The 17,549-nt window shown below is 37.7% G+C and overlaps 1 protein-coding gene and 1 non-coding gene across 2 annotated transcripts; one reads left to right on the forward strand and one right to left on the reverse strand.

The window, feature by feature from the left end:
* The first annotated feature begins 5,194 nt into the window (after nt 1-5,194).
* Nucleotides 5,195-5,267, forward strand: Trnai-gau. Its single transcript has one exon. It is a non-coding gene; the product is annotated as a tRNA-Ile (tRNA).
* Nucleotides 5,268-7,523: 2,256 nt separating this feature from the next.
* LOC117303150 (telomere length and silencing protein 1 homolog) lies at nt 7,524-14,483 on the reverse strand. Its single transcript, XM_033787268.1, has 10 exons — nt 14,342-14,483; nt 13,581-13,640; nt 13,054-13,105; nt 12,782-12,852; nt 11,962-12,045; nt 11,203-11,283; nt 10,546-10,674; nt 10,232-10,365; nt 9,610-9,711; nt 7,524-9,137 (listed from the first exon to the last, which is right to left on the reverse strand). The coding sequence occupies exons 1-10, from the start codon at nt 14,437-14,439 to the stop codon at nt 9,037-9,039; spliced, it is 912 nt and encodes a 303-aa protein (XP_033643159.1). The 5' UTR covers nt 14,440-14,483; the 3' UTR covers nt 7,524-9,036.
* Between the last annotated feature and the right edge of the window lie 3,066 nt (nt 14,484-17,549).

Genomic DNA, 17,549 nt, shown 5'->3' on the forward strand with positions numbered 1-17,549 from the left:
GTGCAGGCCTACTTCAAAACCTATGATTGTGTAGATTGTGGATATTACTTGTTGTTATTTTCTAGTTCACACCACCATGGAGGAATAAATTACACTCACCAGCGGGTTGACTGACTTGCCAATTTTTTTTAGAAGAGTACCATTTTATAACTATGTTAGGGGGAACGCAACAAACATCAAATTAATCAGCTCTTTCTAAAAAGATAATAATAATAATAACAAATGGGTAGGAGAGGGTGTGGAAGGGTTATCTATGTCCCACAATTGGTTGTCGTCTTCCGGAAATGGTGTATGCCGGGGAAATACAAATATTTATATTCAGTGAAGGGAAATGTTTTTGAACAAGAGTCTCTACCGATAGTTTTGTGTCAAATAGCTAATCACAGACGGCTTGCATATTCTCCATGGGTAGGCCTTCCCTCATCATTCTGTGGACATAGTAACCCAATGGATCAACAAGATATTTCGTTAATCCAACACAATGATTAAAAGGACACACTTCATAGGCCTACACAGAAAATAACACTTTATTGTAATGAACTTTTTTATTGCAAAGTAATTTCATTTAAATTTAATATATTTGATATACGTTTTGCATTTTTATATTATTAATAAAAACTTACGAGTTAAAATGCTGGTTGAATTTTCGTCTGATAATGAAAGTTTTACTTTCTGTCATCTGTCTACTGGTTTGTTGGCGGCACACCATTTTGGCAAAATGGTAGAAAACCTCTATTGTGCCAACACTGGTTTTGTAGCTGCACCATAGACAATCTTTTGTGTCAAATAGCTAATCACAGACGGCTTGCATATTCTCCATGGGTAGGCCTACCCTCATCATTCTGTGGACATAATAACCCAATGGATCAACAAGATATTTCGTTAATCCAACACAATGATTAAAAGGACACACTTCATAGGCCTACACAGAAAATAACACTTTATTGTAATGAACTTTTTTATTGCAAAGTAATTTCATTTAAATTTAATATATTTGTTATACGTTTTGCATTTTTATTTTATTAATAAAAACTTACGAGTTAAAATGCTGGTTGAATTTTCGTCTGATAATGAAAGTTTTACTTTCTGTCATCTGTCTACTGGTTTGTTGGCGGCACACCATTTTGGCAAAATGGTAGAAAACCTCTATTGTGCCAACACTGGTTTTGTAGCTGCACCATAGACAATCTTTTCTGGGCGCTAAAAAAAAAAGTATTGGCTCTTTGGCGTTCCATACAAACACACTATTCAACTAACATGACAGTGTTTCAGATGGCCTACTTCTACGGAGATTCGTACTGGCAGGTGCAAACTTTATAATTGATGGGCTTTTAACAATTCCGTTTCGATCAAGCAGCAACACTTAGTTTGATAAATTCCTTGATTTGTTTTTTTTCCTGGGTTTTTTTCCAAAGAAGATAAAAACAAACATTTTAACGGCCACGTTTGGTAATTACTCAAAGAAAATACGTTAGATGGAAACTTACTTGCAAGCAACGAAGAGCTGCTGATAGTATAACACATTATGACAAACGACTCCCCCGAGTACCGTAGTTTTTGAGAAAGGGGCAACTTCTCACTTTTTAGTTTATTTGAATTTTTCCTCAGACATTTGAAAGCACACATTGTGTGCAACAAGGGTGTTTTCTCTTGCAACTTGTGACCAATTGAGCCACAATTTTCACAGATTTGTTATTTTATAGTGGGATAGATGCACCAACTGAAAACTTTGACAACAGACTTCCTGACTACTTATTTGATTATTCTGAACTCCACTTTGTGCTGTTGCAACTTTAAAGTGAAACAGGGCAAACAGGACAAAAAATTGATTTGGAAATGATGCTTGCCTGTTAGCATCGAAAAACACAGCGAAAAGCCACCTCTACCGCACCCTTCCCTCCCTGCTATAACAATGAGATCATTCGTGGGTAGTAATTTTTATGGGAATCGAGACATTCAGTGTGAATGTTTCAAATACCCCAAAGCAATGCAGTATAGGTGAGAAATCCCGGCAAAACTTCCGTAACAGCAACTCTGCTCGGGAGAAAATTTGGGCAGTTAATTATCAAAATAGACGGGTGAACAGAGTAGTGAAAAGAGAGCGTTATGTGCGCCTATTCGAGACGAATGTTATCCAGACATCCCTATTGCACTAATGGAAGAGTCTTCAAGTATCTTTGAGCTTTTACTATATTGCCGATAATCACATGGGAGAATTTGGGGATACTGGGTGACATCAGATTTACCAGGGAAGATCCAATGTTATCGGAGGTGTACTCTACCTCGGAATATTTGGGAGAAAAGTCTGCTGCCACCTAGCGTCGACGAGTCCCCCATTACCTGCTGATATGTTTGTACATTGTACATGCAGTGTACATGCATGTTATGTTGCTTTGTACGCAGGATTTGAAAAGAATGCGGGGTCAAAGGTGAAAAAGGAAGGATCCTGACGTAGCTCAAGGCAGGTTTCTGGCGTAATTCACGAGCCTCGAAAGGTGACGTCAGATGTTTCCAGGCTTATGCAACGATTGTTTTTTAGCCATTTTGATTTAATATCTTTATAAAGTCCCGACTTGTGTTTTTGGCTGCAGTTGTGCGTTTTGGCATTTGTTTATTAATATTTATATCAAAGACACAGTTTCAATTTACAGAATGTACAAAATAAAGTGGTAGGGCAAAACAAAATTTGTTAACACAACTCACAGCGTCTTGCTTGACTTATTCGTTCGAGCTTGCTTTTTAGGTCGAGATATCATGGGGTCTTCCATTTATGCAATAGGGGCGGTTGGATAATATTCTAACATCAACGAGTGCCTTGGGTAGTGTAAGTGGCTGGACACTAAAATGTAATTAAATGGAGGAAGCGCAGGTATTTTATTAAATTTTGTCCTTTCAAGCTATGCAGAGTGCGCTTTCACCTCCTACTGTCTTGACCCAGTTTTTTTTTTGAGAGGCGACGGACGGCACCGGGGGAAAATGTAATCGTTCATATTATATCACATCGCCGTTTGGCGCCGGGGATCATGGATCTGTTTCAAAATAAAACAGTCCATGGTCGGACTACTCATTAATACAGACATGATATTCTCATCTTTAAAGGCGCCGGACACCTTTGGTAAATATTGTCAAAGACCAGGGCCTAATTTCATAGAGCTGCTAAGCACAAAAATTTGCTTAGCATGAAATTTCTTCCTTGATAAAAAACAGGTGAACCAACCAAATTTCCATGTGATTTTCAGGATAAGCAAACAAAAGCTGAATACCAGTAACAAGCACTATGCAACAAACGGAAATTTGGCTAGTAATCCTGTTTTTATCGAGGAAGAAGTTTCATGCTTTGCAAATTTTTGTGCTTAGCAGCTCTATAAAATTGGGCCCTGTCCCACTCGGTGTAACCCAACATATGTATAAACTAACAAACATGTGAAAATTTGCGCTCAATTTGTCATCGAAGTTGTAAGAGAGTAATAAAAGAAAAACAACCCTTGTTGCAACAATTTGTGTTCTTCTTCAGATGAATAATAACATACCTCAGTTTTTTAAATTTTTTATCTAAAAAATTACGTTACTTCAGAGGGGGCCGTTTCTCACAATGCTCTCCATTGCTCGTTATAAGTTTTTATGCTAGACATTTGTTTGAGTAATTACCAATAGTGTCTATGCCTTTAAAAATAAAACAACGGTGTATGTACGCTTCTTCTGAGTGACCTTCTTTTGAGATGTCACTTTGAACGCGAATATTATTGTCACACATTAGGTCGTGTGAAAATATGTCACGAGTGTCAATGTCGCGCCTACCTGTCTGTCAGCCGTACTGAATAAGAATTGATCGCATTTAGCATTGTTTCACTTAAAATTGCCACATCCTTGTGTTTTCTTCCGAAATACGAAAGAAAACTGGAGAAGAGACACATAAGGACATTAAAATAAGCTAAATGGAGATGGGCTGGACACACTGCCCGAAGAAATGACCATAAGATGGCAACAAGAATAACGGATTGGCAACCAAGGACAGGGAAAAGAGTTAGACAGAGAAGAAGATGGACAGATGACATGAACATGGACCAGAACTGCAAGAACAAGAAATGAATGGCGTTTACATCTGACATCTTACACTTCGTGTGACAAGGGTGTTTTTTTAATTATTTTTTATTATCTCGCAACTTCGATGACCAATTGAGCTCAAATTTTCATACTTACCAATAGAGTCCAGTGTCTTTAAAGGTCTACATAAGAAAAATCTAAAAGACCGGGGTGCTCCACAGGGAATTTTATGTACGAAGTATATGGGAGGTTGTTTAACGAGGACAAAGGACAGAACAAAATATTTATACAACTTGACAACAATTAGAAAGAGAGAATGGAATTAGCAGTTGCAGACTGCTTACCAACCAAAATGAACTGGAATGCACAACAGAATAGTAAATGGCCTTCTGTTAATTCAAAAGAAAACTAGCAGGGTCTTTCCCATAGGGAACTGACTCTACTGCACCGCACGGTACACCTTCAAGCCAAGGCAAAGTAATTTATTTGGATGATATTTGATTTAATGTCGACCTTGAAAAAACAAGCCATCATTAAGTTAATGAAAATTTTTTGAAAAATTACTAAATTACTCTCATGGTGCCAATTAAAAGAAATAGCGTAGTAGTAGTTTATCAAACTGACGACATGGAAGTTTTAATTGTAGACTATTGAAAAATAATATTATACATCCCTTCTTCATATACAAGAGACTAACAGATCAACAATTTGTGTTAAAGAATTGTCAGTTGAATCTCATCGACCTTTTATGTTACTTATCAAATTCCAGCCAAGGGAATTGTCATTTATTTTGATAATTGTCTTAATGAAGACATTGGAAAATAAGGCTTTTATGAAGCTGATGACCAATTAAGGAAATTGGCTGCTATTCCCTTGGAGGCTCCTGGAGCCAATTAAAAACAAATAGTTGTGTAGTCTAAACTTATTGTTAATCATATCGAAGTGGTACTTTATCATACTAACGACCTGGAATATTTTGTTGCTGTAAGCTTTTTATAAAATATTTCACGTGTAAGAGAAAAATATCCACCATTTTGGGTATTTTTTTTTCAGTTTAATCTTGTCACAAGTTATTGAGTCTTTGTGTCTATGGCTTCTGACTGGCACCCCGAACAAAGGTATTGACAAAATAGGGACACCGCCAATATAGGGCTAGATAGCTCAGTTGGTAGAGCGCCGGCACGATAATCCGGAGGTCGTTTGTTCGAATCCCACTCTAGTCAATTCTTTGTTCAACCCCAAAAATTATTTTATAAAACAATACATTACTTTCTCATTGTGGTATAAATAGAACCACCTATTGGGGGGAGGAATGTTCAGTTCAATCTCGTAACAAGTTAATTAAAACACGAGGGAAAATGTCTCTGTTCTTCGAGCTTCTCATTTTGCAAAACAAAGACCACCACCACCACCGCCGCCGACGACGACTACGACGACGACGACGACGACAACAACAACAACAACTCAAATGTTGTCTAAATTTATCTTTGTTTTATATCAATATTTGACATAGTTGATCAACACTAATGACATTAATTTTGTTATATAGGCTATTTATAAAACATCTCACGCGTGAGTAAAAAGATCCACCACTTGGGGTGAGGGCTGTGAGGTCTCGTACACAACTGTCTAAAAATCAAATAATATGGTCGGTCAATTTACAACCCATCAAGATGTGAAAGTCACACTACATCCAGCGGTGGCTCTCTCCATCACTCTCAACCCTTGAGGGGGAAAATCACTGCCATAATTTGGACGACTGATATTAACTTCTTATACAAGCCAAACCCCCAGGTGTGGACCGACTCTTTCTTAGATCTAATGAAGATTTGGACACAAATTGTGAGTATCGTTTTTCAAAGGTAGACCGACACGCTTGGGCCTCGGGTTATAGAAGATACGGTCAATGCGATCTAGGATGACCTTTGGTTTTATGTTTACAATTCTGGTTATCCAGGTTAGTGGCGTAAAGATTTATGATTGTAAATACCTTAAACTACGCGTCTGTTATTACATTGTATATGCATTTTGTAATGCTGTTTGTGTTTTCTTCAAAAATATGTTCATTATTTTAAGTGAAATTGAACATGCTATTCCATTAAGACCGATTGGTCAAAAGCACTTGACTAAAGCTCTGGTATTTCGGGTCAGCAGAGTGTGGGTTGAGTATTGACACTTATGTCCTTAAAGGCAGTGGACACTATTGGTAATTACTCAAAATAATTATTAGCATTAATTAAAAGCATTTCAAAATTTACCCTCAGTTTCCCTTGTGGTTTATATTGATAAAATAATTATTAGCATAAAACTTTACTTGGTAATGAGGAGCTGTTGATAGTATAAAACATTGTGAGAAACGGCTCCCTCTGAAGTAACGTAGTTTTCGAGAAAGAAGTAATTTTCCAAGAATTTGATTTCGAGACCTCAAGTTTAGAACTTGAGGTCTCGAAATCAAGCATCTGAAAGCACACAACTTCGTGTGACAGGGGTGTTTTTTTCTTTCATTAATATCTCGCAACTTCGATGACCGATTGAGCTCAAATTTTCACAGGTTATTTTATGCATATGTTGAGCTACAGCAACTGTGAAGACTAGTCTTTGACAATTACCAATAGTGTCCAGTGTCTTTAAGCAAGGCACTTTAAATTGTTGTCTCATGTTGTGTATGCACTTATCTTAAGAGAAGGGGTTCGCCTAGATGTTTATAGCATGGTTGGCTGCGGTTATACATGTTGTCTGAAGTGAAGTGGTTAAAACACACTTACGTATCACAAGAAGTGTGTTCTGTTTAAATATCAACTGCTAGTTCTGAATGAAATTAATATTCTTAAATGCAGACCTCCGTGAAAAACTGTGGAATATGATATAAGCATTAAGATTTTGAACACATGTTTGTTTGTCTTATAAAATATTAATAAACTTTCATACAAATTTCAAATACGCCAAAGGGAAATATCAGATTCTGGGATAGGGTAAATTCTTTTATTGGTAAAATTTACTTTACATTTAGTGTCTAACCGACTACACTTAACCCCCTGATGTATCATCAAGCCCATTCCCAAATATTGTAATCAACATTTCATCAATTCGTCAACTGAAATTATTTGTTATCTGTAAATTGTGTACTATGAATTGTGGGTATGCTACTTGTCGTGGTTTAAAGCCATTGGACCCTTTCGGTAAACAGTGTTGTCCAAGGCCCACACTTTGTGTACCACAACTTCTATATCAAATAACAAACCTGTGAAAATTTAGGCTCAATCAGTCATCGGAGTCGGGAGAAAACAACGGAAAAACCCACCCTTGTTTCCGCGCGTTTCGCCGTGTCATGACATGTGTTTAAAATAAATCCGTAATTCTCGTTAACGAGAATTTATATTGTTTTGCTGTTTTCTCAAAAAGTAAAGCATTTCATGGAATAATATTTCAAGAGAAGTCTTTCACCATTGCCTTCTGTAAACCCTGTGAGTTATTTGTAAATCTGTGAACTTTTTTTTTTTTTTCTGAACTGAAAGGGTCCAATGGCTTTAATATATAATAATTATAAACAATATTGAAGATTTACCCACCGCATTGATGTTTGATTAAGCACCAAGTACTCAGCGCTTTAACAGTCCACTAAAAATCAAAGTGCTAGGCTAACGTGTGTGGGATTCGAACCGATGACCCCTCATTCTGAAGCATTACTTACCAACAAGCATCAATTAAACAAATAATTATGTGATTAAACATTTACACTGACTGAGAGATGAAGTTGGCTGTTGATATAAGGGGTGTACTGTCACAGAGTGGAACAGCAACAAAAGTATCCTGTGCCCTGGGGCGGATTGCAATTAAACGGTCTTAGTCAGCAGTCTAAGACCAGTCAGTTATAGCCTGCTATCTGCCTTAGACGGTCTTAGCTTAGTCAGTCATTAAGCCTGTTGCAATAAGCCGGTCTTAGATAAGTCGGCGAAAAGTAATGCAATGAACAATTGTCCCATAATACTTAGTACTTCTGCAGGCACTGGCGGTTTGGCATTGTTCGATTGCTTTGGTTTAAATCATCGGATATCCAATCTGTGAGTTGTATCATTTTTACTCTTGGGAACATACATTAACGATACAATGTATCATCATCATAATGCCTCTTATGGTAATCTATTTCTAAAATACAATCTCATCGTAGAGCTCTTTGTATCAAATTATCAACGACTAACAAATGCAGCGCCATGCTGACACACTCTCTGAAGTCTGCAAGTGTCATTACAGCTTGAAGAAGCAAACTTGTAAAGTCAAATTGTAGTTAAAATGTAAATGAAACCATGTAGCTGGACAACTGCACAACAGTAAAAATCACATGCGTTGTGGTCTTATCAATCCAATGTACATCAATGTCCTCCAGTAGCAAACAATGTGACGGCTACAGCCGTCTTATTCCACACATCCACATCCACATCACTAATGAGTTACACAAGACTCCTCTGGGTGACCAGTCTACGGACTGGAGCCATTGCTACGTGATCTATAATCCTTATCCAAAATCCAATTGTGTAGAGACCACACATACACCAGTTTCATCCTAAAATAGAGTACTGCACACTGATGGCACTCACATAGGCAATCAACACGGCTCTCATAGAAAGGAAGAGTGGCACCCTGACTTCCTCCTTCAAGAATAGATACTGGCTTTGGGTTAACCAAGCTAAAGTTTCATTGGCTGATTTAAACGCCACATCCAAAGATGGGTAGATGTGGACATTTTGAGGGAGCGGGTACGACTCACTGTTCCGTCGAACCAACAAAAGGTTACCGGTGCATCGCGCCAAGCGCTCAAGTTGAAAGGTATCTGGTATATTATTCCACGAGAGCCTCAAAGTTCAAAGACAGATACTTAGGCTAGTTCATATAGTATTATTTAACTCAAGCTTATGACTCAAACTCCATATCCTTCATGATAAAAATGTCAAGAACAAAAAATCAACAACACGAACACAATTTGGGTTCACCTTGTCAGTATCTTCTGAGTTGCTTCTTGAAGCGTTCGTAATGATAATCGTCTGTGGCTTTCTCTTGATTATTTCTCTTCTTTTGTCTCTGCGGCGAACTGGAGACTGTCAGAGAAAAATAACAGAAATCAAAATCAAATGGTGATCAGACCACTTCAAGGTTAAACATCACAAGATAGGAACGAGTTGTCATAAAGCTCAGCATAGATCAGAGTTGTCAACATACGATTTTTGCAATCCATAAGTTGATAGCATTGTGTGCTCGATGTGTGGCATGGTGTATCCCCCCCCCCTCCCTCCACTCCAATTGCAACTTCATCTTCATTGCATTCTGGGAGTCTCAGGAATTCTTAAACGGATTTTAGTGCAGATAGACACCATTCAAAGCCATATTCAAAAAAATGAGTAAGCTTGTACTTTTCCCTCTATAGGTCTGTATACACTTCCTACATCCTGGAAATCCAGCCTTTAGGGCCTTTTTGCAAACATGCATGTCATGAGGCAAAATTATATCGGAGGAGGGAATTATTGAAGATATTAAACTCTTCATGAAGTGTTACAAGATGGCGACACTTACCAGGGACAGGTCCGTCAGCGTCTCCAACCACAACTGGTCTTGGTTTAGGCTCTTCCTGTTTAATCACCCTCTGCTTGGGTGGATTTAACTCTTCATGCATATCTTGGTTGGAAAAGGAAAAAAGAACACGAAAAAAAAGTTGGATTATGAAGGTCAGGGGTTGATTTCATGAAAACCCTTCCTAACTTTTCTAGGCAATGCTAGGAGATAGGACTAGTTCTAAGTTAAGAACAGGTACTGGTCCTAACTTCAGAGAAGACTAGTCTTAACCCAATTTCATAAAGTCGCTCAATCAGCAGAATAAAATGCTGAAAAATGTTCTGCTCAGCAAAAGAAAGCAGGACAGAGGATAGAGACACAAATTTGTACATGTGACATGCTATTTTGGCTGGTAATCTTGTTTCATGGTAAGCATAATTTTTGTTGTGCTTACCTACTTTTTGTGCTTTACAGCTCTGTGAAATTGGGCCCAGGGGTAACAATAAGCCTTTTTGAGGTATGGCGGACGTGATAGGAGTGTACTGTTTGGTTTGGGTGTATACACACAAATTTACCCAAACCTTATACTGATGTAGCATTGTGTCCGCCATAAGCAACATTGTATACATCACTTAATACTTACACCGAGCATGCTGGACATAGTTGACGGCCATGTTGGTCGGGGCAAAGGTCACCTTGTCTTTCTTCTTGCTTCTCCTCTCCTCGATGTGCTTCTGTTTGGAATCTTCTGTTGCTTCAATGTTAGCGATCTTCGCTCTGTAAGAACACAATCAAATAGCCGATGAAAAGCGGCTGTGAACCTTTTCAGGGGAATTGACACAGTCTTCTTTAACACCGCAAATTCAAGAAAGCAAATTTTGAAAAAAGTTTGTCTTTCCCTGGTAGACACTTTAAAAAAAAATCAAGGAAACTATCATAGTTCTGGGCTCTACTTACTCTATTCCCAAATCCACCTCTGGAATACCAGAAAGCATTTGATTGGATAACATTTCTTCTGATTTCTTCTGAGATTCTACTCTGAGATGTTCCGGAAGCTCATACAACTTGTCTTCGGCTGTTTTCATCCTGTCCAAAAAAAAAAGAGACCACACATCATTTTGTTTATGTTTATAGTCAAAGATCATAGGCACTTTTGTAGTTGAAGCCAACACAAAAATTCATTTCTGTTTTAGTTCTGTTCGATCGTTGACATTGTACCCAATAGGTTCCTTCCAAAACACAAGTTTGTTATTTGTTTGTTAACTCGACAAACTCCCACAAAGGAGTACAAAAGGCCAACCTGGCTAAAACAAATCTCTTTCATACAACCATAGGTAAAAAAAAACAAGCAATTATGATTCATTAACTAAATGACATAACACTTATTCTAGTCATTTTGAAATCAGCAGTTAACTTGGTAGGATTCGAACCCACAAACTTGGGATTGAAAGTTCTGCAGACTAACCACTTGACCATGGTGACCGATGTAAGTATTTTGGTACCATGGGATTGCTCTATAGTCTCTAAAAGGGCTAAACTAGACCAAGGTTTTAGAAAAATAAATTCCAGCAACTCTGAAGAATTAAACACAATATGAAAAGGAAAAGAACTTACTTCTCTTTCTTTTTGGCGTGGCCATCCTCATCATCTGCGACGCCTTTCTTCTTTGCAAGCTCAATTTCAATGTACTTCATCCTGCAACATGAAATTCAACAGGTAAGTATATACGGATAAGGAACTAAAACCACATTCATCAGTATTGCTCATTGAGATCAGAAACGTCAAAATAGGTTCTGTTTGACACATCTAAGAAAACAATAGAACTCACTCAAAATATTTCAGTTTAAATCAGGGCCTAGTTTCATATAGCTGGTTTAAAGGGAAGGTACAAGTTTGGTAGTTACTCAAAACAAACATTAACTTTAAAAACTGACTTGGTAACGAGCATTGGAGAGCTGTTGAAAGTATATAACATTGTAGGAAACGGCTCACTCTGAAGTAATGTATTTTTTGAGAAAGAGGTAATTTCTCACTAAAACAATAAAAGACTTCTAGCTAGAAGTCTTTTATTCCTATCTGAAAGTACACAAATTCGTCCAACAAGGGCGTTTTTTCTTTCATCATTTTCTTGCCACTTTGATGACCGATTGAGCCCAAATTTTTACAGTCTTGTTATTTAATGCTTATGTCTTTGACAAATACCAAACATGCACAGTGCCTTTAAGCATCAAAATCATGCTTACCAGAAAAAGGTTACCAGCAAATGTGACATGCAACATTTTTGACAGTTATCCTGCTTACCATTTGCTAAGCACACAACTTTACAACAAATACATTATCCGCCACACAATGTCAGTATCAAAGAGTGCTTACATTTCTGCATCTTCATCTCGCCTGTTGGTTTCTGCAGCAAATGTGTTGTCCATGTTTAGAACATCTCTGGAGTCTTCATCCGATCTAATAAAAGGAACGAAAAAAAACCAATAATAAATTTAGACTCATTCAAAAACTAAATCCAACCTGGCCTGTGCCACAAAATTCCACAGGAGAGTGTGGAGACCAAGTCCACAGTACGAAAGCCATGTGGTTTCCACATAATACTAGCAGTACAGACAGAACAAACTCATGAACCCAATACTAGTCTTGAAGTAGCCTTTAGTCAAGGCGCAAGCAGCACCACCACATGTCAAGCACGCCCCTAAATATCACGCACAAAAAAAAGACCAGTGCTGGCGGCGGAGCCGCAAAGCTCCTCGAGCAACTCGTTTTGCGGCCTTATGTTTTTCTTGACTTTTCCCACAGATTTTGGTGGGAGAAATGTAATGCATAATGCATGTTAGCCAATAAGAAGACGCAATACCATAGATGACACGCCACGTGCACGCCCCATGACCCACACACACATAATGCTGCACTAAAAAATCATGTGCTGAGGGCAACACACAGAAGGTGCATATATGAATAACTAATTAGATAAACGAGTTGCTAAAGGCGCTTCGCGGCTTCGCTGCTCGAGCTGGTCTTTTTCGAGCGTGATATCTGGGGGTGCCACCGCCGCGTGGGCCTTGAAGGGGTTCATGTACATCACTCTGAGCCACATATGTATGCGTTTTATTGAGGGCATCATTTTATTGGTTCTTGACCCTGCTGTAACAATAGCTCTTGTATAGTTATGCAATAATAAATGACTCACCTGTCTCTGTTCCTATCTTTAATCTCTGTCAGACTGATTATTCCTCCAGAGCGAAGCTTGAATGGATCATTCTGTCAACAAACATCAAATGTTACCAACAATTACACACATTAGCTTTCCTATTACTGACAAAGACACAGTATAACTACCTCATCTACAAAAAGAGCACCCTTCCTCCAACGTTAAAGGACTTTTTTAAGCAGGCAAGTTACCATGTTGTTTAAGTTGGAAGTTTGATACATATCAGCATCTAGTAAGTTTGTAATACTTACATCGATTTCTTCTTCTTTACTGAACTTTTTCCCAACAGCAAGGCTGGCAGCGCTGAAAGTAAACAAAGAGAGTCGAATGTGCTAATTAAATGCTTTGTGAAATTCCACAAAAGCTCACAGTTAGGTTTGTTTATGTTGATCCAATTCACCTGACGTCATCATCACAATAATCTTGTTTGCGCAACTTGGAGTTAATGTTATAAATACAGTTTAGTAAAACTTTAGAAAACGCAGCGTTTACATGCTTACATGTCGACTCCCAAGATGGCGAGCATGGCAGGCATCTTAAGGACAAACCAATAACGGTAAAGGAAATCATCTTGCCTCAGGACATAAGTGCCATTACTGGGAGTGGGACTTGAACGCAGACTTTGCTCTTTAACAAAGCTCTTTAACCCCTCCGCTACGACACAAATAACAAAGGAGGACAAACTATATAATTGCTTGTAAAAGGGGAAGACGGGCCAAAGATCTGCCGGAGTCCAGAATCTTGACATTATTTATCGGCTAGCTGTATGGATAATTACCTAACACCATGTTGCCTCTGTCTGAACTTCTGTGTTTCTCGCGTTTCATCCAAAATTGTTCTGAAATTGAATGAAAAACAAGCATTAAATAAATCATGATATGGATAACAGCGTATTGATATTTGGGGATGGGGGGGGGGGGGGTGATTATATGGGTAGAACATCATGGACTGATGGAGGTTGATTTTATACATTTTTACAAAGGGGAATAGGCCTATCTTGTTATTGAGAGTAAATAAGAATTTGCTTATTATTTATTTTATGTCATGACGAGTGGTGGCAGGGTTCTACCTCCATGATTAGATACAGAAATACTTCCGCAGTTTCATTTTCTTCAGGTTTGAAACCAAATTCAGTTTTTGAGGGAATGATTTCCGTATCAACCTGCCTCCACTTTTACACAAATTTTTACCACAATTAAAGGAATATCTCGTACTCGTAAGAAGAGTCGTAGTCGTACTCGTTTGCGTAAATAAGAATTAATAAGATACTTACTTTACTGTAACTAACAACATTGCATGATTATAACAAAGCACGGAGGGTCCATGCATAAAGTCAACACAAAAATGAAAACAGTCATTTGATTCTCATTCTTAATCGTATTCAATCAAATGAAATAAATAAGAACAAATGCTCATTCAGTACATCAGTGAGCGTGGCGAGTATCACTCACTCACTCGGCTCAGCTTGCCCTTTCTGACCAGCAACATAAAACAATTCCAAGCCATGTAACATTTGTGGCTTTATCATTGATAGATTACCTTAACTCTTCAGTTCCTACTGTTTCTTCCTCCGACGAGGAAGATTCCCTCCGACGTCGGAATTGCTTTCCTTGTTTTTTCTTGAAACTTACCGCCATGTTCTTTACAGTACACAAAATGTTGACCAAATTAAAATGTCGTCTGCAACTTCTTCTGATGGTACCCCGTTGAAGTTTTTCCATACTGACATTGCTTTGTGTAAAGGCTATCGATTACCAGCTAGGTATTCACGTTCAGGGCTTTGTGAGGGCGCACTCACGCAAATACGGTACACTAGTATTTTCAATTTTATGCAAATTACCTCCTTTTTAACTTCTGCAATGAACGAAATAATTGGTTTTGAAGTTTCAAGATTTCCCTGCCCGAACCCGAACAAGGTTTTTGAAAAAGAAGAGAACTTTATCACAACTGTCACTTAGTTAGTAACTCGAATCTGATACATCTGGGAATGGGAAATCATTTTTTAGTGAATAAAAGTGGCTTCCTTGTTCGAAAAGGGAACCGTCAGGTGTCACTGTGAGTTAATTTGTCACATTTTGGTAAATTTATTTACCAGGCATAGAAAAATGAGTTGTAATTTCATTTGACCGCCGATTGTTAATTAGCCTTGCGAAAATCAGCCAAAAAGTAACCCAACATCAGCCTGGAAAGTCTACAACACCCACCATTGTGGCTGGAGGGTAATGACACTCTCCAAGGGCCAAATTTCATAAGCACAACAAAATTGCTTAGCATGAAATTTCTTCCTCAATAAAAAACAGGATTACCAACCAAATTTCCACGTGATTTTCAGGATTTAGCAAACAACAGCTGAATACCAGTATCCATCACTATTTTCAACAAATGGAAATTTGCTAGGCAAATTGTTGTGCTCAATAGCTTTATAAAATTGGTCCCTGGGTGCATTCAAACAAACATCAAGTGAATAAAAGCTAAAAGTCCACTCTTCGTTTTTGGATAACATTCATTATCCATCACATTTGCAATTTTACAATCAGCAATGCATTTTATTGAACACAACATCATCCAAGGGGAAATATTTTACATTATTAATAACTCAAACACACTCAAAATAATCTCATTCATTAGGTATAATTTGTGTTTATACATATTTGTTTTTAAATATACATATTATGTGCTTCTCTTCACCCTTTTGAGTCTTCCTTCGGAAATTACATTCAGGAAAATAAATAGCATTTTAAATAAATTAACACACATGCTTTCAAACCAGGGGCCGATTTCAGAAAGCTGTTTAAGCAGAAAATATTGCTTATCAAATTAATTTCTTTTCTGAGCAGCGAATGAGTCAGCACCAGTTGCACAATGGCTGTTTTTGATTAGTTTCTATTCAGCAAGATTTGTCTGTGCTTAGCAAGTTATTATAATGCTTACAGGCTTTATGAGCTGTGCAGAAAATATTGCTGAACAATTTGTTACTGAGTGAAAAAAAGCAGGAAACCATTCACAAACTTTAAGGCCAACATGCGACATAACATTTTAGGCTGGTAACTTTCGACTGTTCAGCACAATGTTTGTGTGCTCCGCTACTTGTTTGTGCTTACGCAGCTTCATGAAGTTGGGCCTATCCAGAACTCATAATAATATTAAGGCTAATCATATTTTTAATATAATATAATATATATAAATGGCAGATTGGATCAAACTTTTTTGAAAATAAAAGCTCTGCAAAACTAAAACTTGTCAAACAAGACGAGGTACTGCCCTAATGCCAGTTGTTGATGTTAGTTTCAGTTTACAGAAAGTAAATAATCACTAAAACCCTCACATACCAAAGCAAACCTCATCCATGCAAGCCAACCCCCCCCCCCCCTAAATAAACATGAGGTTATAAGAGGTACTACTTGATCTATCAACAACTCAGTTACTTTAAAGACACTGGACACTATTGGTAATTGCCAAAGACCAGTCTTCTCACTTGGTGTTTCTCAACATATGCATAAAATAACGAACCTGTGAAAATTTGAGCTCAATTGGTCGTCGAAGTTGCGAGATAATAATGGAAGAAAAAACACTTGTCACACGAAGTTGTGTGCGTTTAAATGCTTGATTTTGAGACCTCAAATTCTAAATCTGAGGTCTCGAAATCAAGTTCGTGGGAAATTACTTCTTTCTCAGAAACTATGTCACTTCAGTAGGAGCTGTTTCTCACAATATTTTATACCATCAACCTCTCACCATTACTCGCCACAAAGTAAGGTTTGATGCAAATAATTATTTTGAGTAACTACCAATAGTGTCCACTGCCTTTATAGTACTGGGGTCGATTTCACAATAGGCTAGTCCAAAGTTAGAATGAGTAACTTGTCCTGACTCGAGAAGACTTGTATTAACCCTTTGAGAATCCAGTCTAGGTCATGCTTCAGAACAGTGTGAATAATTATGGGAAATCTGCCACAGCTAATGTTGCCAATAAACCCTGCATTAAAATGTGCCGTTTGGTCCTTGAGTAATGCCCAAAGTATTTTGGCCTAATATGCCCCTTTTTTTATGTATTTTGTCGGCGCGGTAAATCAAATGATTTATTTTTGTTCTCCTATTGTTCGAATTTTTATTTCTCGTTTTGGTCCATAGCAACGTTAGGATGTCTTGTTCTGTCAAAATGCCCAGGATTTAAGTTCAGGTTTCAACCAGTAGCCACGCTCACACACAAACATGCACACACACAGTTGATAAACTGGTATAATTTAGATTTTTTTTTTGCCACTGCCTTAACTCAAAATATTAAAATAAAAATTTGGATTGTCAAATTCTTTTGCAGTTCATGAAAAAACCCGTCACATATTATCAAATTAAACGAAAAACACAAACTCAATTAAACAAGAAGTTGCATTGCTTGGCATAAAGACTATTTTGAATAATGGCCAAATAGTTTTCGAATAAAGACCAAAATTATAGCACACACCTATTCAACCAATTCACTTGACAGCATCAACACAACAAATCCAATTGCGCCATTTAGGTAGTCATTTTTCCTGTGTTTGTAGATCACGTGCGCAAGTTTAGATGCTACATGTATGTGATACCCAAACATGGCATACCACGGGCAGACAGTCTAAGTGTCTAAAGTCAGGCTTAAAAAGGAATGCAAACCTTGTTGGTCTTTGAAAAGCGTTTGTTATAAAATACATATGGTTAGAAAGCTGTTTTAAAAGTAGAATACAATGATCCACACAAGCATCACTCGAAA

Source organism: Asterias rubens, chromosome 19 (assembly GCF_902459465.1).
Source record: "Asterias rubens chromosome 19, eAstRub1.3, whole genome shotgun sequence".
Lineage (NCBI taxonomy): Eukaryota > Metazoa > Echinodermata > Asteroidea > Forcipulatida > Asteriidae > Asterias > Asterias rubens.

What these genes read in the sequence shown, in the direction of transcription:
- LOC117303150 (XM_033787268.1), bottom strand. Translation starts at nt 14,439, where the DNA reads ATGGCGGTAAGTTTCAAGAAAAAACAAGGAAAGCAATTCCGACGTCGG. An exon ending in GAGGTGGATTTGGGAATAGA is followed by an intron (nt 10,366 to 10,545) that starts GTAAGTAGAGCC and finishes GTGTTCTTACAG; the next exon opens with AGCGAAGATCGCTAACATTG. An exon ending in CTATGTCCAGCATGCTCGGT is followed by an intron (nt 9,712 to 10,231) that starts GTAAGTATTAAG and finishes TTTCCAACCAAG; the next exon opens with ATATGCATGAAGAGTTAAAT.